The 23962-nt window shown below is 44.3% G+C and overlaps 1 protein-coding gene across 3 annotated transcripts in view; it reads left to right on the top strand.

Moving 5' to 3' along the window:
• spata20 (spermatogenesis associated 20) overlaps nt 1-23962 on the top strand; it is a 590771-nt gene that overhangs the window by 193414 nt on the left and 373395 nt on the right. For all 3 annotated transcript variants that reach the window (XM_038776992.1, XM_038776994.1, XM_038776993.1), the window contains one exon: nt 18646-18814. In XM_038776992.1, the coding sequence (XP_038632920.1) occupies nt 18646-18814 (169 nt within the window). The remainder of the gene's footprint in view (nt 1-18645; nt 18815-23962) is intronic.

Genomic DNA, 23962 nt, shown 5'->3' with positions numbered 1-23962 from the left:
TGTGACCATTCCTGGGATCTTCCCAGAATCATGTTTGTGTTGGGCGAAGGAAGCTTTGTGTTTTCTGAGGACCTCTCTTTTTTTTTTTTTTTTAATAAATTTAGATTACCCAATTATTTTTTCCAATTAAGGGGCAATTTAGCGTGGCCAATCCACCTACTCTGCACATTTTTGGGTTGTGGGGGCGAAACCCACGCAGACACGGGGAGAATGTACAAACTCCACACAGACAGTGACCCAGAGCCGGGATCGAACCTGGGACCTCAGTGCCGTGAGGCGGTTGTGCTAACCACTAGGCCACCGTGCTGCCTGAGGACCTCTCTAATTGTCTGGTCTGTACCGATTGTTTGCGGATCAAACCAGTAGTCTCCTACTGAGCAAATCAGCTGTTCATAGTCCCCTACTGTGAGCGTAGCGGGGGCTCTCACTGTTTTGGCCATTTTCCATACACGTCTATTCACGGGATCTAAGAAAAGGTTGTGTGAGCTCATAAAATCGATTCCTAGAATGTGCTCGGCTGTTTGGGGCAAGTTGACTAAAGCAAGGGGTGGCTGGTGCTTATGGTTCATATCTGAATATCTACGGGGGCTGTGATGTATACCTGCTGTACGTGTCCGATAAATCCACTAAGGGCGATGGTGTCTGTGGTGGGCCATTTGGCACGCTGGAACATTGTGGAGGAGTTTAAACTGGTGTGGGACCCTCCTGTGTCCCAAAGAAATCCTACTGGATGCCCCCGGACTGTGCCTGTGACTACTGGTCTGCCTGATTTGTCACAGAGTATGCCGCAGACCCAGGTTGGGGAGTCTGAACACCGTCAATCTGTGGTGTTGATTGTTGAATTATCTGAATGGGCGCTAACACTATGTGAGGGGCCTGGTTGTTGGTGGCGTTGCTGGTTCGGGGAGGTTTTGTCGGCATTCGAGAGCGGAATGTCCCATGTGTCCACAGGCGCTCCACCCCCCCTCTCCCCCAATTTCAGCGTCAAAAGGGATTCTCTGTCGAATGCGATTTCAGAGTTGGCAATCGGAGAATCCCGCCCTATATTCTCCCGCCGGAGCTAAATTGCATTTGACTAGTGCTCTCACTGAGAAATCCTGCTATCAGGCCCCTTTTTTGAGCAGGCGGCCTGATAGCCAGTTCCAGCGGCTGGCCACCTAGTCCCCCCCCCCCCCCCCTCCCCACTGTCCAATTTAGTCACCCACCCCTGGATTTTCCGGGTCCCCCACAGATAACTGCTAAATAAACAGACTCCACTAGAGGCCCTCCCATACAAGGGCACCACTCCAGAGACCCCCTAAATAAAGGGAAACCCTCCGAGATCCCCCTGTAAATAAAGGGACCCCCCAGAGACACTCAAAATACAGAGACCCCCAAATAAAGGAACTCTGCCATGGACCCCCTAAATAAAGGGATCCTCCCCAGAGATCCTTCAAATAAAGGGATCGTGCCCAGAGACTCCCAAAATAAATGGATCCTCCCCAGAGAACTCCCTAAATAAATGGATCCTCTGCAGAACCCCCTAAATAACCCCCCCACCTCCCCAGAAGAGACACCCCTGTCAGGAAGCTGGAGTGAAATCCAGACAGGCAGTGAAAAAAATACTGCTTTAACACTCACCTGGGCAATAATATGCCTGCTGGCCCAAACACAGGAAGCACCACCTGTCAATTCCTGGAAAAATAAAACAGTAAGCTATGTTTAAACCCCCTCAGATCTTTGAGCTGCAAGCCTTTCATTCATTTCTCTTTGATATTGATTTATTATACCGTGATTGACAGCTTCCACACACACCCAGTTGTCAGCATTGCACTGTTCATCTTCCTTCATAGTTGAGTAATTCTGAAGTGCTCTAACTGCAATGTTTATAAACATCAAACTTTGATTGACATGTCCTAGACCACCTCAAACAGAATAAGCCTGTCAGTTTCCGGCTGACCACTTGAAAACCACTCCAGAGGTGATTGGAAAGCACTTAATTCTGTTTGGTGGTCCAGGAGCTGCCAATCCAAACTGCTTAGAGTACTGAAGAGTTACTCAACCCTGAAGGAACATGAATGGAGCAATGCTGACAGCTGTGTGTGTGTGGATGCTGTCAATCACAGCCTAATAAAATCAATATCAAAGAGAAACAAATGAAAGGCTTGCCGCCCAAAGATCTGAGGGGGTTTAAATATAGCTAACTGCTTTTTTCTTTCCAGGAATTGACAGGTAGTGCTTTGTTCTCTCTGGGCCAGCAGGTATATTGTCCAGGGGGCAGCACGGTAGCATTGTGGGTAGCACAATCGCTTCACAGCTCCAGGATCCCAGGTTCGATTCTGGCTTGGGTCACTGTCTGTGCGGAGTCTGCACATCCTCCCCGTGTGTGCGTGGGTTTCCTCCGGGTGCTCCGGTTTCCTCCCACAGTCGAAAGATGTGCAGGTTAGGTGGATTGGCCATGATAAATTGCCCTTAGTGTCCAAAATTGCCCTTAGTGTTGGGTGGGGTTACTGGGTTATGGGGATAGGGTGGAGTTGTTGACCTTGGGTAGGGTGCTCTTTCCAAGAGCCGGTGCAGACTCGATGGGCTGAATGGCCTCCTTCTGCACTGTAAATTCTATGATAAGGTGAGTGTTAAAGTAGTATTTTTCTTAATTCCTCTGTTTGGACTGCTGTCCCGTTTCCTGACAGCGGTCTCCCTGTAGGGAGGGGGTCCCTTTATTTAGGGTGTCTCTGGGTGGGGGGGTGGGGACAGGGCTCTTTATACAGGTCGTCTCTGGAGGAGCGTCTCTTCATTTAGGAAGTCTGGTGGATTGGGCCGATCTTGAACTGTGGAGTGGAAGGGTGGCTCTTGAAAGCACTTTGGTGGAAACGTCCTTAAAGAGTTATCCCCTTGGCCCAATGCGGGGTTCACTGCATCAGGGCCACGCTTGTAAAGACCTGCAGTGATTCTCGGCCATGTGATTTCTGTGGACCGGAGAATCATGTGGGCTCGGAAAATATGGTGCCCGGCCCATTTGCATCCTCCCGCTGCCTGAACCTTGATCCTGCTGCCAGTGGGGGACTGGAGGATAGGAAATGGACACCGATCTTGTTTTCTTCATTACAGCGGTATTCTCTGCCTCACCGGTAACTCTACCAGGTGCACAAGGTGGCGTATTTTGTCCTGTCTCCATTCTCCCTGTCCTCGTTCTCCCTCTCCCCTTTCTCCCTGTTCCTCTGTCTCCTCTCATCCTGGCTCCTTCCACCTCATCTTGTCTATACTAAAATAATTTGCCTCAGCTCCTCTCACCCTAACTTTCTGCACCTCGTCCTCCCCACTCCTGAAATCCGTCAGCTTTATCTCCACTTTTCTTACTTTCAGCTGATTTACCATAACGTTTCTCCCCGATCTTTGGCTTTTATTGCCTAAATTCATCCTGCTCAGCATCCATATTTCCTTTTCTGCACTGAAATGTTCTCAGCTGTCCATGTAAATATAAAGTACTGTAGTTCTGACTTGAACTGAGACTGTCCAAATTCTCGCAGGGAAGAAGGAGTATAGTTTGATTCATTAAAGTAATCCAAGTGAAGGTTAAAGTAATCCAAGTGAAGGGCCCAAGCTCGGGATAGGACTCCACCATGGTAGTAAAGGGAAGAGGGAAAGTGAGATTAATTAACAAGAAGTGGTTGGATGACATGAAATCTGGTTTTTAAAACATTGCAGATTGATGGAGGCAGTTCTTGGGAAGGAATTACTTTGAGTGGGAGATGAAATGATGAGTTTGGGTTTCAATCATGCACCAAGGGGCAATAAATTGTTGACAAAGATCCTGTTTACCTTAGTATTGCCAGATTTGTTCAGGCACATTTACATTTGTCTGGAGCTTTCAGAGAGCTGTCCAGCACTGTGACGCATGTGGGCAGACACGTGGGGATTTGGCTTTCTACAGTTTTCAGCTGTAACTCTGAATTGTTTTCAGGTTCCTTAAAGAAAACTCCAAAGAGTTGTCATTCTGGACAGCTGAAGCTCTGTTCTGAGAGAAAGACGTATGGGTTGTTTGCCCTTAGTCTGTAAGGATAGTGTAGATGACTTCTGTAGAGTGAGCCACATTTCTGTGTTCCCATTAAGTCTATACATTTCCAACTAATGCACCATCAGCCCTCGTACTCTGCTTTAAAATGTATCTATCAAATGCGGTAGCAGTGGAAAGAACAGCTCCTTGTAAACCTGCAAACCCATAAAATGCAAGCAGCACAAACCAGTACGAAATGTGACTCATGGGCTGTATATGGTCCATAGTTGCAACTGGGAACCTTCTAGCTCAGATTAATTGTTTGAAACGCGTTGAAGATTAAATTCAATTCTCATGGTAGTATAAGGGACTGACATAGAAAGAGTTAATATGGGACTAGATGGTGTACTGCGCAAATTGTGAATTAAAGAAACATGACTCAGTCTAGGGGGCAGTCTTGTACTGGACAAAGATGTGTGTAGAGGCCAGCATGAAGAAAGCTCCTAGTTTAGATCTTATACTATATATATGTATCCAGTTATGAGTAGTTAATAAGCACTTAGTGTTAAACAATACAATACTCCAAATCTCTTTGTGAGACCTCCCGAACTACACACATCTTCCAACAATGATCACATTGCTGTTTATGGAAGCTTGCTGTGTGCTTTATAAATACAATTCCTTTTTTCCCCAATTGGGGCTGACAATTTACCAATTGAACAATTAAGAAATGGTAACAGTTTTTAAACATTGGTACATTGAGCACAGCAGATTTTCTTGAAAGGTTCTTATCTCTCAACATTCTCAGCCTTCACAATTTCAAAGAAATTGCAGCAGGTGGGGCAGGTGTTTGATGGCTCATCTTTTGAGATTAAGAATCAAAGTAAGCACATGTTATTTAAGCAATGAATGTAAGAGGATGCCAGTCTATGACGAGGAGCAGTGTCTGCTTTATCTGAGGAGATTTGTGTGGGCCTACAGGGCATATGAATTTTTAACAGAAGGAAAAAGGTCATTTTTAATGGATTAATCCCACTTACCTGCTTTATCACCATGTCCCGTAACCCTATTTATACAGTTCTTGGTTTTATCACCTTCCAAATACATGACCATCTTCTCTAGTGATGTTTCAACCCCTTACACAGCTCTGAGATGGTGTTTTTCAATGTCACAAGTGTTAGACGTTTAGCTGCTGTTGTATAAAGAGTCAAAAGTTCTGCTCTTTACACCAACACCTTTATTTCACTTTAACAGACTCTGCACAAAACTCTAACATCACATCACCTGACACAAAGATCACCTGAAGCCCCTTTATGAAAAATGAAAATCGCTTATTGTCATGAGTAGGCTTCAAATGAAGTTACTGTGAAAAGCTCCTAGTTGCCACATTCCGGCGCCTGTTTGGGGAGGCTGTTACGGGAATCGAACTGTGCTGCTGGCCTGCTTGGTCTGCTTTCAAAGCCAGCGATTTAGCCCTGTGCTAAACAGCCCTTTACACACAAAGGCCACCTGAAGCCCCTTACATATCAGTGTCAATTATTGGATACTTAACATAAATGAGACAACTAATAGGAATGTCTCTTTACCCATTACTTAACAGTCTCCCCTTCCTTGGAGAAACAAAATATTTAGGTGAAAACAAAATTACAAGAAACTCAAAAACACACACGCAATTTCCCCACTTCTTTTTTTAAAAAAAACAGTCACAGAAACAGGCGCCCTTCATTAACAATATCGAAAAGTTTCTGTGAGCTAGCCCCTCTTTTTGTAAAACAGTCTGACAATTGATAGCTACTGTCAACCCATTTAATTTTTGCTATTTCCCCTCTGTCCAACATCTGCTTCAAACTTGCGATGTCTATCCCTAACCTTTTTTCATTGACACTTTTTGTAGAGCGCACATTTTCCCCACAGTGATTTATTGTCAATGCGATATTCAGTAGGTATATTACCCAAATCCCCCAATCCCAAAATTTCTGTCAATATCTGAGACATATAAAAGGCCATATCCACCACCTCTACAAGGCTTAAAGTCTCAACAGCCAAAGTGCTTTTGACCACTCTCCTTATTTTCTTAGTTTCTCACACAAGAGGGCAACATTTACCATTGTTTACCAAAAGGAAAATTATAAAACTTCCTGTGTTTGACCCATCACATAAATTTGCATAGGGTGCATCACTATAAACTATGAATTCAAGTGCCAAAGGTCACCTAAAACTGGGAACATCAAAATACACTCCTGCATTTTTAGTTTGACCAACACTTTATTTGCTCTTATTATTGCTTCCATTTTGGGATCATTCATTTTGTACTCCACTCTAAGACATCAAAACTCTGTCTACCTAACCAATTCAGTTGCCCAATTAAACTTCGCAGTTGCTCTTTTTCCATCTTTGAAACCATTGCGTGTTTTTGTGAAACCCGGCCACGGCTAATTGCTATTGGGCTGATGCTTTCCAAAGAAGATTGCTGACGTAAAGATGCCCCTAACTTAGTCTGTCCGATTACCAGTCCAATATATTTAAATGCACCGGAAGCCTGACTTCCAACCCTGAATTCTTTCTTCAAACCAGAGATTACAATAGCTTCGAAATCACTCGTGCCACCACACAAAAAATCATCGACATGCATCATAAAGGTGCCAGAGCGATTTCCTTTATAGTGCCAGTAAAACATTGTCAGATCTGCTTTCCACTGGAAACAGCCTAACTTTTAACAAAACTGACTTGACTGAAAAATACCAGATTCTAGCTGCATCATTTAATCCATATGCACATTTGTTCAACTTCCAGAGTGTACCCCTTCTGTGTTAGCTGCCTCTTTAAGAGGACGGAGAAAAATGTCTCTCTCGAGCTGATGCCCCTGCAAAAAGGCAGCTTTTATATCTATAGATTTGCATTCCCATACCTTTGTGGCTAATAGAGCCAAGAAGATCTTCAATATAACCTTTCCTGCCGTAGGCGAATTTACCTTTAAATCCTGATCTTCTAAGTTTTCTTCAAATCCCCTTGCCATAAGCCTGGCCTTTGCCTTATAAGTTCCATCCGAAGAACCTTTTCCGTGCAAATCCATCTGTGGGATAGAGCTCTTTGTCCCCTATCCCAGTGTTTTTCAAACTTTTTTTCCCCGTGACCCACTTTTATCAACCAGCGGACCTTCGGGACCCACGCCGGCCGACCTTTGCGACACACCATTATTGCTTACCTTTAATGCGGCAGGTGGGCCTGCTTGGTACTCACGATCTCTCTTGCTTCGTCATTCAATGTTACATTTCTGCTAAGGACTTCAGCTGACGATCTTGCTGCATGCTTGAAAAAAATCAAGAGGTTTGCCCTCAAACTCACCATGCTGAGTCTTCAAATTCCTTGGGAGATATGAGGGTTTTAAACTTAATTTGTCAGTAAGTATTATATAACACTTGCGCTTTGCATCCTGATTTGCATTGGTACAATTAGCGCCATACCGCAAGACATCATCTTTATACTGCTTTGTTCCCGATTTCAGTTTCTTCTTAATTGCTTGTTCACAAGAGACCCTGGCGCTCGTGATACAGCTCACACCAGCTCTGCCATGTCCTACCGTGGACTCTCCTGAGAAACTCTCTGCAGCAGATTTAGTTGTGAGATCCTGTTCTGTTTGTATCTCTGGCCCTCTCTACCTTATTACAAAATGACCCATCTTCAGTCCTGTTGCTTGCTTGCTGGCAGCTACAAAATGGAGGAATCTCACCGCTATGATTTTGCACCCAAAGCATTGACGTGCCAGGTGCATGACTTTCTCTCTGCTTCTGCTTCTGGCGGAAAGACTCATCATTCACATTTAAAGGCCAGTCACGGCCGGCAGTCTTTTTTTTTTTAACTTTGAAACTTTATTTCTAATACCTAATTTATGACTTCTTACTGCTAAAAAATAAAACGACTTCAGTTGAACATGCGCATCCTTACATTTACAAACAAATTTGTTTTAAATATATTTCTATTTTTTTAGAAATGTAACCAATTATAGAAAAAATTACAACCTTGTTTTTACTTTACAAACTACGACTTTAGTGGAGATGAAGTAACTTGTCAAACAAGCACAATGTCATGCTATTTCTTACTGATTCCACTGCATTGCACTATCCAAACATTCAAGTCATCTCCTGCTCCATTCTAACCAAAAGCACTTACTTTCTGGTTTCCAGAGAGTGTCGACACAGTGATGACGGTAGGTTTCCTTCAGTGTTCACATATGTCAGACGGATTTACTGGCCTCGGTTAATCAATATTCCAAGAAACCTAGCCTGGCTTCCTCTCACTGTACCCACCCCAGTCACTGACCACTTCCCGGCCAGTACTTACCGTTGTGGGAGTGCAAACGGACATTGTGCTGGCCGTTGAATGGATTGACCAAGTAGCCGCAGGTTGCATACTGCCCATCGATGGCAGGGGACGAGCCGAGCAGCGTGCAAAGGACGAGCAATAGAGTGGAGCTCTAAGCTGGAGCCATCGCTGTCAGCATTGCGTCCACGTGGACGCCCGACAGCCCATCACCCCCATAGCTCTGTGTGCGGTGACCAGCACACAGTCCAGTTTCACGCTGCCCGCCCTCTCAAACACCACAACTAATTGGGGACTGCCCGCGACCGCCATTCTTAAAAGCTGGTCGCGGCAGTTGGGAACTTCTTCCACGATCGGGAACACCGCAACCGATCGCTCCAGGACCCTCCAGACAACCACCCACAGCGCACTTGCGGGACGTGGCCCTGGGTTTTAAAAACCCTGCCCTATCCGGTACTTCCGTGTATATCCCAAATTCACTCCAACTATGCAGTTCTTGCTGTTTGGCATCTTTGATAAACTTTTTCATCTAATTTATTAGAAGCTACCAAAATCTCACGTGAATGTGGGCATCTACTCCTATTAGTATTCGTAGTCTTACTCCTGTTCCGAGACCTTGGTAAACTACGTCCCCTCTCCTGCCTGGTATCTCGTTCTGTACTGCTACTGCTTGATATTTCCTTTCTGCTGTGGGATGTCCGTTCAATAGTTCGACCTTTTCCTGCAGACCTGTTCACTGTCCGATGTATTATCTGAGCTGGCACTGCGTTTCTGGGCTCTCCATTTTTGAACTTCGTGTTCCCAATCCATTGTCTTGACTCCTTGCCCCGAATGCTGTACATTCAACCAATGTTTGTACTTTCCAGTGGCCTTCCCTGCTCTACTAATAACAGTTGCATCCTTCCATTGACTAGACCCTTCAGGCAAGTATGTCACTTTTGTACCAACTTTTGGCAGTTATCCTTTTGGAAAAATGGCCTGTTCTAATTCATCAGAAGTGTTGTGTTCCTCGACAGAAACCCTGTCTATATCAGCTTACCGGTTCTCATAGTTCTGTAACACTTGCGTACCAAATGATCCTGGTTCCTCTTCATGTATGTCTGCTCTGTCTAAATGTGAAAATTTGTAGTCTGTACCCATTATCCTTGATGAATGTACCCTATTGCAAATAGAATTGCCATGTTGCAAAATAATTGTTTTGCCATCTATGCCTATGATCTTCCTTGGTCCTTTCCATTCATTAAAATTGGCTCTCTTATAGTATACTATGTCTCCTTGTTGAAAAATGGTATTTGATTGCCGTACATAATGCCTTTAAGCTCTGCGAATCCTTTCAGACTTCTGCTTCCAAAAAGGCATTTACACTGCTATATAATGCATTTAAATGCTCAGCAAAAGCAGAGCTAATTGTAGTCCCTTCTCAAGCTGGAGGTTGGTCATCAAAAATGGACGGAATTTAGGATTTCGACCAAACACTAATTAATAGGGACTATAGCCCCAAACCATCTGCATTGAATTCTTTGCATGTTCCACCCATGCTAAAGTTGAAATTAGCCTGCAATTCTGTCTATCTGCCAAAATTTTCCGGAGCATGTCATCGATTATCGCATGGTTTCTGTCACAGACACCATTTCTAGATGGGCTTTCCGCAGCCGTATTCATAACTGTGATATTCACGTTTTTACACATATCCCTAAACTTATCATTGGCAAATTCTCCTCCAATGATCCGTAAGGAATTTTGCCGGTGGGCCCATTCCTGTCCCTATCCATTTTTCCACGATTTGATCCAGAATTACTCTCTTTTCTTTACTTTGTACAATTATTGATTGACTAAATCTGGTTGCTAAATCTACAAAATGCAAAATAAATATATTATTAGCTTTATCCCAGACCTTAAGGTCCCTGGCCACAATGTCGTTAAAATCCCTGGCCAAAGGTAGGGTTACTATCGGTCGTGCTGGTGTCCTTCTGTACTTCCTACAAAGTTTACAGCGATCTATCAGTTTAGTATAGTCATCATCCCTTACCCCTGCATCCTTTAATAAATTTTTCAGCCTCCGAGGAGACAGATGGGCAAATTGCCTATGCAGTTTTAATACAACAAGCTTTTTATCAGCTAAAGTCCCATTTTCAACTGCCATTAACACATCCTTAACAACTCTACTTGAAATATTATTTGTCAGTAACGGAATACAATAATGTCCCGACTGTGTAAATTGTAAGTGCACCACCTTTCCAAAAACTGTTGCCTTATCCTGTTCCATATCCAGTTTCATGTGTGCTTTCTTCATCGACGGTCTGCTCAGAAGCAAAGGTATCTCACTCGATACAACATCCGTGCTAATGAAATGATTAATTCTGGCAATATTGCAAGAGATCACCACTCTTTTCTGCGACTTCAGAGTATTATCATCTCCAAACATAAAACTTGTGGAACTTTCAAATTCCTTAACCTTGTTACGATTTTCAGCATTCAAGGAGTCCAGGTAACATTTTAACCAGTCAATTCCACACACAGTAGATGGGCAGCCACTGTCCAATACAGCACAATTGAAGGATTCTGCAACCAACACCCTCATTACTGGCGTAAAACTGCTTGTTAATAGGACAATGCCTTCTTTCTGATCACTATCTTTTTCCTCTTCGGACTCTTCCATGTCATGTGTCACTTCAAACACTTTATTATAACGTGTTGGACAGTTGAAAGCATAATGGTATTGAGAGTCACATTGAAAACATCGATTTATCATGCCCCGTGCATTTCTGGGGTTCATCTTCCTATTGTAGGATCTAACTGAGTTTCTGGCTTCATAATTTCCTTGTCTTGATCTCCTTCTATAGTCTGGGAACCTGTTTGTAGCCGTACGATTTCACCATCCTGTTAGTAGTGTATCTTCCATATTCTGCTTTATTGCAGGCTGACCTATTTGGGCCATTCGAGCCATCGGAATCGAATGTTTCCCCAGGAAATTTTTTAAAGCTTCTGTCATCTAATTTATTAGAAGCTATCAAAATCTCACGTGAATGTGGGCATCTACTCCTATTAGTATTCGTAGTCTTACTCCTGTTTCGAGACCTTGGTAAACTACGTCCCCTCTCCCGCCTGGTACCTCGTTCTGTACTGCTACTGCTTGATATTTCCTTTCTGCTGTGGGATGTCCTTTCAATAGTTCGACCTTTTCCTGCAGACCTGTTCACTGTCCGATGTATTATCTGAGCTGGCACTGCGTTTCTGGGCTCTCCATTTTTGAACTTCGTGTTCCCAATCCATTGTCTTGACTCCTTGCCCCGAATGCTGTACATTCAACCAATGTTTGTACTTTCCAGTGGCCTTCCCTGCTCTACTAATAACAGTTGCATCCTTTAATTGACTAGACCCTTCAGGCGAGTATGTCACTTTTGTACCAACTTTTGGCAGTTATCCTTTTGGAAAAATGGCCTGTTCTAATTCATCAGAAGTGTTGTGTTCCTCGACAGAAACCCTGTCTATATCAGCTTATATCACTCGATACAACATCCGTGCTAATGAAATGATTAATTCTGGCAATATTGCAAGAGATCACCACTCTTTTCTGCGACTTCAGAGTATTATCATCTCCAAACATAAAACTTGTGGAACTTTCAAATTCCTTAACCTTGTTACGATTTTCAGCATTCAAGGAGTCCAGGTAACATTTTAACCAGTCAATTTCACACACAGTAGATGGGCAGCCACTGTCCAATACAGCACAATTGAAGGATTCTGCAACCAACACCCTCATTACTGGTGTAAAACTGCTTGTTAATAGGACAATGCCTTCTTTCTGATCACTATCTTTTTCCTCTTCGGACTCTTCCATGTCATGTGTCACTTCAAACACTTTATTATAACGTGTTGGACAGTTGAAAGCATAATGGTATTGAGAGTCACATTGAAAACATCGATTTATCATGCCCCTTGCATTTCTGGGGTTCATCTTCCTATTGTAGGATCTAACTGAGTTTCTGGCTTCATAATTTCCTTGTCCAGTTAGATCCTACAATAGGAAGATGAACTTTTTTAAAGCTTCTGTCATCTGATCGATTAAGGTATCCTTTCCCGCAAACAGAACTCCTGTCAAAACCAGGAGCCTATCCATGTTGCTCACTCTAGCACAGTCAAGTAATTTAAAGGCCAACACAGACTGGAAATTCCAGGTTGTATTTCTGAAGCCTTTTATATAGTCTGCCACATTCCATTATATAGTCTTCAATTCGAGAAATCCTCTATTTTTCGGAACCTATTAAAATCCGGCCATGCTTCATATGCACTCAACAAGTCATATTCTTATAAATCTTATCCATGTAACATTCAGCAGACCTTCTTCTGAGTCTAACTCTTCTAATTATTGCTCAGAAAACACTTTGCTCTGGATTTTACTGTCATAAGGTTGAAAAAGAGCCAATGCCATACCTTGTTTTCTATTTCTCAAGGCAGTTACCTTAGTCCACATAACTACTGCACTTCTCCATTGGTCGTACCCTTTCAGAAAATAAGGGGGGGATAGTCATATTGAGCCATCTTTATCCTTGGTTCAGCCATATATATTTTTGTTCTTCTCACTCACTCTTGGTCTGGAAAAGTTGTATCTTTCAACCCTTCACATTTGCACAACAAATCCTCTGCTACCATTTGTTAGACGTTTAGCTGTTGTATAAAGAGTAAAAAGTTCTGCTCCTTATCACCAACAGCTTTATTTCACTTTAACAGACTCTGCATAAAACTCTAACATCACATCACCTGACACAAAGGCCACCTGAAGCCCCTTTACACATCAGTGTCAATTATTGGATACTTAACATAAATGAGACAACTAATTGGAATGTCTCTTAACCCATTACTTAAGAACAAGTGGCATCCAGTCTGACTGTGACCATGGTAAACTCTCCTTCCTCATCCTTCTTGACCTGATTTAACATGGTTCATCACACCGTCAGTGTTTCCCCCCCCTACCTCCTCCTCTAACCAAAAAAAACCCACGGCCGTTGGGAATCCGGAGCAGGGGCCTGTCGTGAAGGTGAGTGAGTGCCTTTAAATTTGCTTACCTTTCAGCGGGAGCAGGGTTTGAGGGAATATCAGGTAAGCTCTTCCTTTCTTTTTCTTGTTTTTTTTTAAATCTAGAGGTGATGTCAGGGAAGGCAGTACAATGCTCCTCCTGCAGAATGTTGGAGGTGAGGAACGCCGTCAGTGTCCCTGCTGATTTCATCTGTGGGAAGTGCACCCAACTCCAGCTCCCCAAAAACCGTTTTAGGGAACTGGAGCTGGAGCTGGATGAACTTCGGTTCATTCAGGAGGCAGAGGGGGTCATAGATAGAAGCTTCAGGGAGGTAGTTACACCAAAGAATAAAGATAGATGGGTGATGGTGAGAAGGGGTGGGGGTAAGCAGTCAGTACAGGGATCCCCTGTGGTCGTTCCCCTTAGTAACAGGTATACCGCTTTGGATACTGTTGGGGGGGGGGGACTTACAAGGGGACAGCCATGGGGTACAGGTCTCTGGCACAGAGTCTGTCCCTGTTGCTCAGAAGGGAAGGGGGGAAAGGAGTAGAACATTAGTCATTGGAGACTCCATAGTTAGGGGGATAGATAGGAGATTCTGTGGGAACGAGAGATACTCGCGGTTGGTGTGTTGCCTCCCAGGTGCCAGGGTCCGCGATGTCTCAGATCGTGTTTTCGGGATCCTTAAGGGGTAGGGGGAGCAGCCCCAAGTTGTCGTCCTCATAGGTACCAACGACATAGGTAGGAAAAGGGATAGGGATGTAAGGCAGGAATTCAGGGAGCTAGGGTGGAAACTTAGAGCTAGTACAAACAGAGTTATTATCTCTGGGTTGTTACCCGTGCCACGTGCTAGCGAGTCGAGGAATAGGGAGAGAGAGCAGTTGAACACGTGGCTGCAGGGATGGTGCAGGAGGGAGGGTTTCAGATTCCTGGACAATTGGGGCTCATTCTGGGGTAGGTGGGACCTCTACAAACGGGATGGTCTACACCTGGACCAGAGGGGTACTAATATCCTCGGGGGGAGGTTTGCTAATGCTCTTCGGGAGGGTTTAAACTAGTTCAGCAGGGGATTGTGAACCTGAATTGTAGCTCCAGTACATAAGAAGCTGAGAGTAGTGAGGCCATGAGTAAGGTTTCAAAGTTGCAGGAGTGTACCGGCAGGAAGGAAGGTGGTCTAAAGTGTGTCTACTTCAATGCCAGGAGCATCCGGAATAAGGTGGGTGAGCTTGTGGCATGGGTTAGTGTGGTGAATGTGATGGTTCCAACAGTTAGTACCTGGGACTTCGATGTTGTGGCCATTTCGGAGACATGGATAGAGCAGGGCGAGGAATGGTTGTTGCAGATGCCGGGGTTTAGATATTTCAGTAAGCTCAGGGAAGGTGGTAAGAAAGGGGGAGGGGTGGTATTGTTAGTCAAGGACAGTATTACGGTGGCTGAGAGGACATTTGATGAGGACTCGAATACTGAGGTAGTATGGGCTGAGTTAAGTTACAGGAAAGGAGAAGTCACCCTGTTAGGGCTTTTCTATAGGCCTCCGAAAAGTTCTAGAGATGTAGAAGAAAGGATTGCAAAGATGATTCTGGATAGGAGCGAAAATAACAGGGTAGTTGTTATGGGGGACTTTAACTTTCCAAATATTGACTGGAAACACTATAGTTCGAGTACTTTAGATGGATCCGTTTTTGGATCCAATGTGTGCAGGAGGGTTTCCTGATGCAGTATGTAGATAGACCAACAAGAGGCGAGGCCGTATTGGATTTGGTACTGGGTAATGAACCAGGACAGGTGTTAGATTTGGAGGTAGGTGAGCATTTTGGTGATAGTGACCACAATTCGATTACGTTTACTTTAGCGATGGAAAGGGATAGGTATAAACCGCAGGGCAAGAGTTATTGCTGGGGGAAAGGCAATTATGATGCGATGAGGCAAGACTTAGGATGCATCGCCTGGAGAGGAAAACTACAGGGGATGGACACAATGGAAATGTGGAGCATGTTCAAGGGACAGCTACTGCGTGTCCTTGATAAGTATGTACCTGTTAGGCAGGATGGAAGTGGTCGAGTGAGGGAACCATGGGTTACTAAAGCAGTTGAAACACTTGTCAAGAGGAAGAAGGAGGCTTATGTGAAGATGAGACGTGATGGTTCAGTTGGGTCGCTTAAGAGTTAGAAGTTAGCTAGGAAGGCTCTAAAGAGAGAGCTAAGAAGAGCCAAGCGAGGACATGAGAAGTCTTTGGCAGGTAGGATCAAGGATAACCCTAAAGCTTTCTATAGGTATGTCAGGAATAAAAAAATGACTAAGGTAAGAGTAGGGCCAGTAAAGGACAGTAGTGGGAAGTTGTGCGTAGAGTCCGAGGAGATAGGAGAGGTGCTAAATGAGTATTTTTCGTCAGTATTCACACAGGAAAAAGACAAAGTTGTCGAGGAGAATACTGAGATACAGGCTACTAGACTAGAAGGGCTTGAGGTTCATAAGGAGGAGGTGTTAGCGATTCTGGAAAGTGTGAAAATAGATAAGTCCCCTGGGCCGGATGGGATTTATCCTAGGATTCTCTGGGAATCTAGGGAGGAGATTGCTGAGCCTTTCGCTTTGATCTTTAAGTCATCTTTGTCTACAGGAATAGTGCCAGTGGACTGGAGGATAGCAAATGTTGTCCCCTTGTACAAGAAGGGGAGTAGAGATAACCCCGGTAACTATAGGCCAGTGAGCCTTACTTCTGTTGTGGGAAAAGTCTTCGAAAGGTTTATAAGAGATAGGATGTATAATCATCTGCAAAGGAATAATTTGATTAGAGATAGTCAACATGGTTTTGTGAAGGGTAGGTCGTGCCTCACAAACCTAATTGAGTTCTTCGAGAAGGTGACCTAACAGGATGAGGGTAAAGCAATTGATGTGGTGTATATGGATTTCAGTTCCCCACGGTAGACTATTGCAGAAAATACAGAGGCATGGGATTCAGGGTGATTTAGCAGTTTGGATCAGAAATTGGCTAGCTGATAGAAGACAAAGAGTGGTGGTTGATAGGAAATGCTCTGACTGGTGTCCAGTTACTAGTGGTGTGCCACAAGGATCTGTTTTGGGGCCGTTGCTGTTTGTCATTTTTATAAATGACCTGGAGGAGGGTGTAGAAGGATGGGTGAGTAAATTTGCAGATGACACTAAAGTCGGTGGTGTTGTGGACAGTGCAGAAGGATGTTACAAGTTACAGAGGGACATAGATAAGCTGCAGAGCTGGGCTGACAGGTGGCAAATGGAGTTTAATGCAGAAAAGTGTGAGGTGATTCATTTTGGAAGGAATAACAGGAAGGCAGAGTACTGGGCTAATGGTAAGATTCTTGGTAGTGTGGACGAGCAGAGAGATCTTGGTGTCCATATCCATAGATCCCTGAAAGTTGCCACCCAGGTTGAGAGGGTTGTTAAGAAGGTGTACGGTGTGTTAGCTTTTATTGATAGAGGTATTGAATTTCGGAGCCATGAGGTCATGTTGCAGTTGTACAAAACTCTGGTGCGGCCGCATTTGGAGTATTGTGTGCAGTTCTGGTCGCCACGTTATAGGAAGGATGTGGAAGCATTGGAAAGGGTACAGAGGAGATTTACAAGAATGTTGCCTGGTATGGAGGGAAGATCATATGAGGAAAGGCTGAAGGACTTGAGGCTGTTTTCGTTAGAGAGAAGAATGTTAAGAGGTGACTTAATTGAGGCATACAAGATGATCAGAGGATTAGATAGGGTGGACAGTGAGAGCCTTTTTCCTCGGATGGTGATGTCCAGCACGAGGGGACATAGCTTTAAATTGAGGGGAGATAGATATAGGACAGATGTCGGAGGTAGGTTCTTTACTCAGAGAATAGTAAGGGTGTGGAATGCTCTGCCTGCAACAGTAGTGGACTCACCAACACTAAACGCATTCAAATGGTCATTGGATAGGCATATGGACGATAAGGGAATAGTGTTGAGGGACTTTAGAGGGGTTTCACAGGACGGCGCAACATCGTGGGCCGAAGGGCCTGTACTGCGCTGTAATGTTCTATGTTCTATCCACCTCCAATGCTACTCTTCTGTTGTCCAGACGATTGGAACTGCACTTGCAGAATTATCCTGTTCTTGTCTATCAAATTCTAGCCAGAGGACCATCTACAATGACTTCTCTTGCTGATCCCGGATCATTACCCCTCAAATCCCCCAAGCTTCTACCTTTGGCCTCCTCCAATTGTTTTTGAATGCTGCCCATTATATAGAACATAGAACATACAGGGCAGAAGGAGGCCATTCGGCCCATCGAGTCTGCACCGACCCACTTAAGCCCTCACTTCCACCCTATCCCCATGAGCCAATAACCCCTCTTAACCTTTTTGGTCACTAAGGACAATTTATCATGGTCAATCCACCTAACCTGCACGTCTTTGGGCTGTAGGAGAAAACAGGAGCACCCGGAGAAAACCCACGCAGACACGGGAACAACGTGCAGACTCCGCACAGACAGTGACCCAGCGGGGATTCGAACCTGGGACCCTGGTGCTGTGAAACCACAGTGCTATCCACTTTTGCTACCATGCTGCCCATTGATGACATTTGCAAACAGCATCCTGTATGCAACAACATTCAGCTGTAACTCCCCTCCAATTCGCCTGACATCTCACATTGCATGAGCAGCAATTTCGTCCATTTAATATTGGAAAGAGCAAAACCATTGTCTTCCCCCTCCACACCCGTGAACACCAACTCAGTCTTCCTTCCCAGGGAGAGTCAACAGTTTCAGCAGAAGATCGGACAACAATAAATCCCTATCTCAAAACAGAGTGTCTAAATTCCTGCTGTATCATGTTACAGTCTCCCTGGTTGATACTTTTGAATAGGAATTTGCCCTGCCTGATGTAAGAGGGAGGGAAGGCTTGTAGCAGAGGCATGATTTTATATGGGAACAAATGTATATAGAACCACGGACTCATGCAACACTGAAGGAATTCTTTCAGCCCATTGTGTCTGTTGCTGGCTATTTGAAAGGTTTATCCAATTTGTTCATCTCCTTGATTTTTCCATATAGCCCTGCCTATTTCCTTTTGAAGTATTTATCCAATTCCCATTTGAAAAATATTATTTAATGTGCCTCTTGCTGCCTTTCAGAAGTTCCAGATCACAGCAACTAGCTGTGTGGAACAAACAAGTCTCCTCATCTCGGGTTATTGATCGTCTAGTCAGCGGAAACAGTTTCTCCTTATTTATTTGAATCAAAACACCTAATAAAACTCATTTTTAATCGAAAGAGGACAATCCCAGCGACCTATTGCATCCTGTAATTATTGTTTAACCATGGTCTTCATTCTTCCTGCTACAGGTCTCATGATTTCTGGTTTTGCTCGAGCGGGCGCGGCTCTCGGGGAGAAGGTTTACGTTCAGCGTGCAGCACGGGCGGCTGCCTTCTTGAAGAAGCACATGTTCGACTCCAGCAACGGGCAGCTCCTGCGCAGCTGCTACCGCGGAGAGGAGGATGCAGTGGAGCAGGTGTAAGTAACAATCGGAAACGGTTTGTCCCCTTGGCTTCCATCAGCCACTGACACCCCCCCCACGCACACACACACACCCAGCATTGTCTGTTGTCCGTCACCAGCGTCCCTTGCGGATAGAATGCAGGTCTGAACAGGTCTGAGTCATTCAGGGAGCCTTTTCCCTCGACTCAACTTCCCTGGCTCTTGCAGCTGAGCCTTTTTGGTGATTGCTGTGCGAAAATAACGGCAAGGGAATTAACAAGCTACCAGCAGGCAGCTTCATACTTGTTCTGTTCTGTTGGCTCGTTGGGAAATTGTAGATGAGGTGTCACGGGAGATATTGTACAAATTACTTGCGTGAAGTTTAATTCTAACTTACCACCTGCTGGACCATATTAAACTTTTTTTTCTTTCTGCAAAAGCCAAAAGAGAACACATACATAACAGAAAGTAAGATGTAGGGATTGCAACATTGAAATAAAGGAGACCTTATTTAACACCATACCATGCCTCTCAGATTCCACATACAATGTATTACTTTTTAAAAAATGTTTTTCTAAGGATTCGGTGCTGTTAGTAAGGGCGGCATTTATTACCTTGTTGTCCTGAAGAGGTGGTGCTGGGTTGTCTTTTATTTGTTATAACTGAGTGTCTTGCTAGCTCACTTCGGAGGGCAGTTAAGAATCAACCACAAGTTTATATGGCACTGGAGTCATATATAGGCAGACCAAGTAAGGATGGCAGGTTTTCCAGGACAGTTCTGAACCAGTCATGTTTCCTTGGCAACATAACATGTGTAAGAACACTTCTACTTTTTTAGGTCCAGATTATTAAAATATTCAAATTCACAAACTGGCTCGGTGAGATTTGAACTTGCACTTATCAGGCTTTATAAAGCTCTAGTTAGGACACAGCTGGGTTATTGCATCCAGTCCTGGCCACCACACTTTAGGACGGATGCGAAGGTCCTTGAGAAGGTGCAGAGGAGATTTACCCGAACGGTTCCGGGTATATGGGAATTTAGCAACAAGATTAATTTGGAGAAGCTGAGGTTTTCTTTAGAGCAAAGGAGGTTGAGGGGAGATCTGATAAGGAAGTAGAAGATTAATACAGGTTTAGATAAAGTAAACAAGAGAAAAGCTGTTCCCATTATCAGATGGGACAGTGGTAAGGGGAAACTGATTGAAGGTTTTGGCAAGAGGGGGGATTTGAGGAAGAACTTCTTTGAAATAGGAAGTGATAATGACCTGGAACACGAGGGTGGTGGAAGTGGAAACAATCAATGGATTGAATTAAATTGAGTATGCACTTAAGCTTCTTTGGCTATAGGGGTGGTGTGGAGGAATGTGACAGACTGGATTGCTCTTCAGAGAGCCAACATGGATTTGATGGGCCAAATGGCCTCCTATGCCATTCTGATTCTATGACTCCATAGTTCAGGCCTCTAGATTTCTTATCTACAACAATAGCAACACAGCTATATTTGTATAGCGCGTTTTACATAATGAAACAGATGTTTCACAGGAGCATTTTGAAACTAGCTATGACACAGCCACAAAGGAGATACTATTTCAGATGACCAAAAGATTTGTCAAAGAGAAAGGTTTTAAGAAGTATCTTAAAGGAGGTAAGCAAGATAGAGAAGCATAGAAGTATAGGGAGGGAATTCCAGAGCTAGAAGCCTAGGCAACTAGTCATGGAGCAATTATGATTGGGAATGCGTAAGAGGCCAAGATTAGAGGAGGGTAGATATCTCGGAGGGTTGGAGGAGATTGCAGAGCTAGGGAGAGGGGAGGCATTGGAGGAATTTGAAAACAAGGGTGAGAAATTTAAAATCTAGCTGTTGTTTCACCAGTAAGCAGGGGTGATCGTGGAATGGGACTTAATGCGTGTTAAGACAAGGGCTGCAGAGGTTTGGATTACCTCAAATCTTTGGAGTGTAGAATGCGTGATACCTGCTCGGATTGTCTTAGAATATAGAGATATTGAAGGCAGGATGAGGATTTTAGTAGCAGATTAGTTGAGATGAGTTGAAATCAAACAATGTTATTGGGGTAGAAAAAGAATGTCTGAGAGATGACACGAATGTGAGGTTCGAACCTCATTTCAACACAAATTTGTGATCCCAGAGCTGTGACAGACTGGCTTAATCTCAGATTGTTACCAGTGAGAGGATTGGAGTCACGAGTAAGGACACAGAATTTGGAGCACGGACTGAAAACAATTACATCAGCCTTCATGGTATTTTATCGGATGAAGTTTCTGCCATCCAGTCCTGGATGACAAATAAGCAGTCTGACAATTTGTCAACAGTGGAAGTGTCAAGAGAGATGCTCATGAGGTAGAGTTGGGTGTTGTCAGTGTACATGTGAATACTAATTTAGCTAATGTTGCCAAAGGGCAACATGCAGTTGAGAAAAAGGAGGTAACCAAGGATTAATCCGTGGGGATACTGGAAGTAACAGTGCAGGAGCAGAAAGAGAAGCCATTGCAAGTGATTCTCTAACCATTATTATCATAGAATTATGGAATCATAGAATTTACAGTGCAGAAAGAAGGAGGTAATTCAGCCCATTGAGTCTGCACCGGCCCCTGGAAAGAACACCCTACCCAAGCCCACACCTCCACCCTGTCCCCGTAACCCAGCCGCCCCACCCAACCCAACCTTTATGGACACTAAGGGCAATTTAGCATTGCCAATCCACCTGACCTGCACATCTTTGGACTGTGGGAGGAAACTGGAGCACCCCGAGGAAACCCTTGCAGGCACAGGGAGAAAGTGCAAACTCCGCACAGACAGTGACCCAAGCCGAGAATCGAACCTGGGACCCTGGAGCTGTGAAGCAACTATGCTAACCACTGTGCCACCATGCTGCCCATGGAACCGGCTGAGAGCAGCCCCACCCAGCTGGAGAGAAATTTGAGAAGGGTGTGTTCAACCATGTCAAATGCTGTACCCAGGTCAAGAAACAAGAGGAAGGGTTACATATGTAATGTTTACATGGGATGTAATTTGTGATTTGATTAAAGCTATTTCAATACTGTGGGTGGGCCTGGTTGGAGAGATTTAAACAGTGAGATCAGGTAAATATTGTTATGTTATTTACAGACGCAACAACATGTTGCAAAGCTTTGGAAAAGAAAGTGAGATTGCAGATGGGATGGTAGTTTGCAGGGATAGTGGGATCAAGGCTTGGCTTTTTGAGGAGAGGGTTGGTAAGATTCAAAAGGAGAGAAAAAAAAAGAACACCTAAAGAACAAGAACAAAGAAAATTACAGCACAGGAACAGGCCCTTCAGCCCTCCCAGCCTGCGCCGATCCAGATCCTTTATCTAAACCTGTCTCCTATTTTCCAAGGTCTACTTCCCTCTGTTGCCGCCCGTTCATACACCTGTCTAGATGCCTCTTAAATGATGCTATCGTGCCCGCCTCTACCACCTCCGCTGGTAAAGCGTTCCAGGCACCCACCACCCTCTGCGTAAAAAACTTTCCACGCACATCTCCCTTAAACTTTCCCCCTCTCATCTTGAAATCGTGACCCCTTGTAACTGACACCCCCACTCTTGGAAAAAGCTTGTTGCTATCCACCCTGTCCATACCTCTCATAATTTTGTATACCTCAATCAGGTCCCCCCTCAACCTCCGTCTTTCCAACGAAAACAATCCTAATCTACTCAACCTTTCTTCATAACTAGCACCCTCCATACCAGGCAACATCCTGGTGAACCTCCTCTGCACCCTCTCCAAAGCATCCACATCCTTCTGGTAATGTGGCGATCAGAACTGCACGCAGTATTCCAAATGTGGCCTAACCAAAGTCCTATACAACTGTAACATGACCTGCCTACCCTTGTACTCAATACCCCGTCCGATGAAGGCAAGCATGCTGTATGCCTTCTTGACCACTCTATCAACCTGCGTTGCCATCTTCAAGGTACAATGGACCTGAACTCCCAGATCTCTCTGTACATCAATTTTCCTCAGGACCCTTCCATTGACCATATAGTCCGCTCTTGAATTTGATCTTCCAAAATGCCTGGATTGAACTCCATCTGCCATTTCTCTGCCCAACTCTCCAATCTATCTATATTTTGTTGTATTCTCTGACAGTCCTCCTCGCTATCTGCAACTCCACCAGTCTTAGTATCATCTGCAAACTTGCTAATCAGACCACCTATACCTGCCTCCAGGTCATTTATGTAGATCACAAACAACAGTGGTCTGAGCACGGATCCCTGTGGAACACCACTAGTCACCTTTCTCTATTTTGAGACACTCCCTTCCACCACTACTCTTTGTCTCCTGTTGCCCAGCCAGTTCTTTATCCATCTAGCTAGTACACCCTGAGCCCCATACGACTTCACTTTTGCCATCAACCTGCCATGGGAAACCTTATCAAATGCCTTACTAAAGTTCATGTATATGACATCTACAGCCCTTCCCTCATCAATTAACTTTGTCACTTCCTCAAAGAATTCTATTAGGTTTGTAAGACATGACCTTCCTTGCACAAAACCATGCTGCCTATCACTGATAAGTCTATTTTCTTCCAGATTTGAATAGACCCTATCCCTCAGTATCTTCTCCAACAGTTTGCCTACCACTGACGTCAAGCTCACAGGTCTGTAATTCCATGGATTTTCCCTGCTACCCTTCCAACATTAGCAATTCTCCAGTCCTCCGGGACCTCACCCGTGCTCAAAGATGCTGCAAAGATATCTGTTAAGGCCCCAGCTATTTCGACCCTCGCTTCCCTCAGTAACCTGGGATAGATCCCATCCGGTCCTGGGGACTTGTTTACCTTAATGTCTTTTATAATACCCAAAACTTCCCCTTTCCGTATGACAACTTGATCTAGAGTATTTAAACATCCATCCCTAGCCTCAACATCCGTCTTGTCCCTCTCCTTTATGAATACCGATGCAAAGTACTCATTAAGAATCTCACCCATTTCCTCTGAGTCCACGCATAAATTCCCTCTCTTGTCTTTGAGTGGGCCAATCCTTTCCCTAGTTACCCTCTTGCTCCTTACATACGAATAAAAGGCTTTGGGATTTTCCTTAACCCTGTTAGCCAAAGATATTTCATGACCCCTTTTAGTCCTTTTCATTGCGCGTTTGAGATTCGTCCTACTTTCCCGATATTCCTCCAAAGCTTCATCAGTTT

This window comes from Scyliorhinus canicula, chromosome 18, assembly GCF_902713615.1.
Source record: "Scyliorhinus canicula chromosome 18, sScyCan1.1, whole genome shotgun sequence".
In the NCBI taxonomy this organism is placed as follows: Eukaryota; Metazoa; Chordata; class Chondrichthyes; order Carcharhiniformes; family Scyliorhinidae; genus Scyliorhinus; species Scyliorhinus canicula.
Note: the sequence above shows the minus strand (reverse complement) of the source record. Positions and strands in the feature narration are given on the sequence as shown.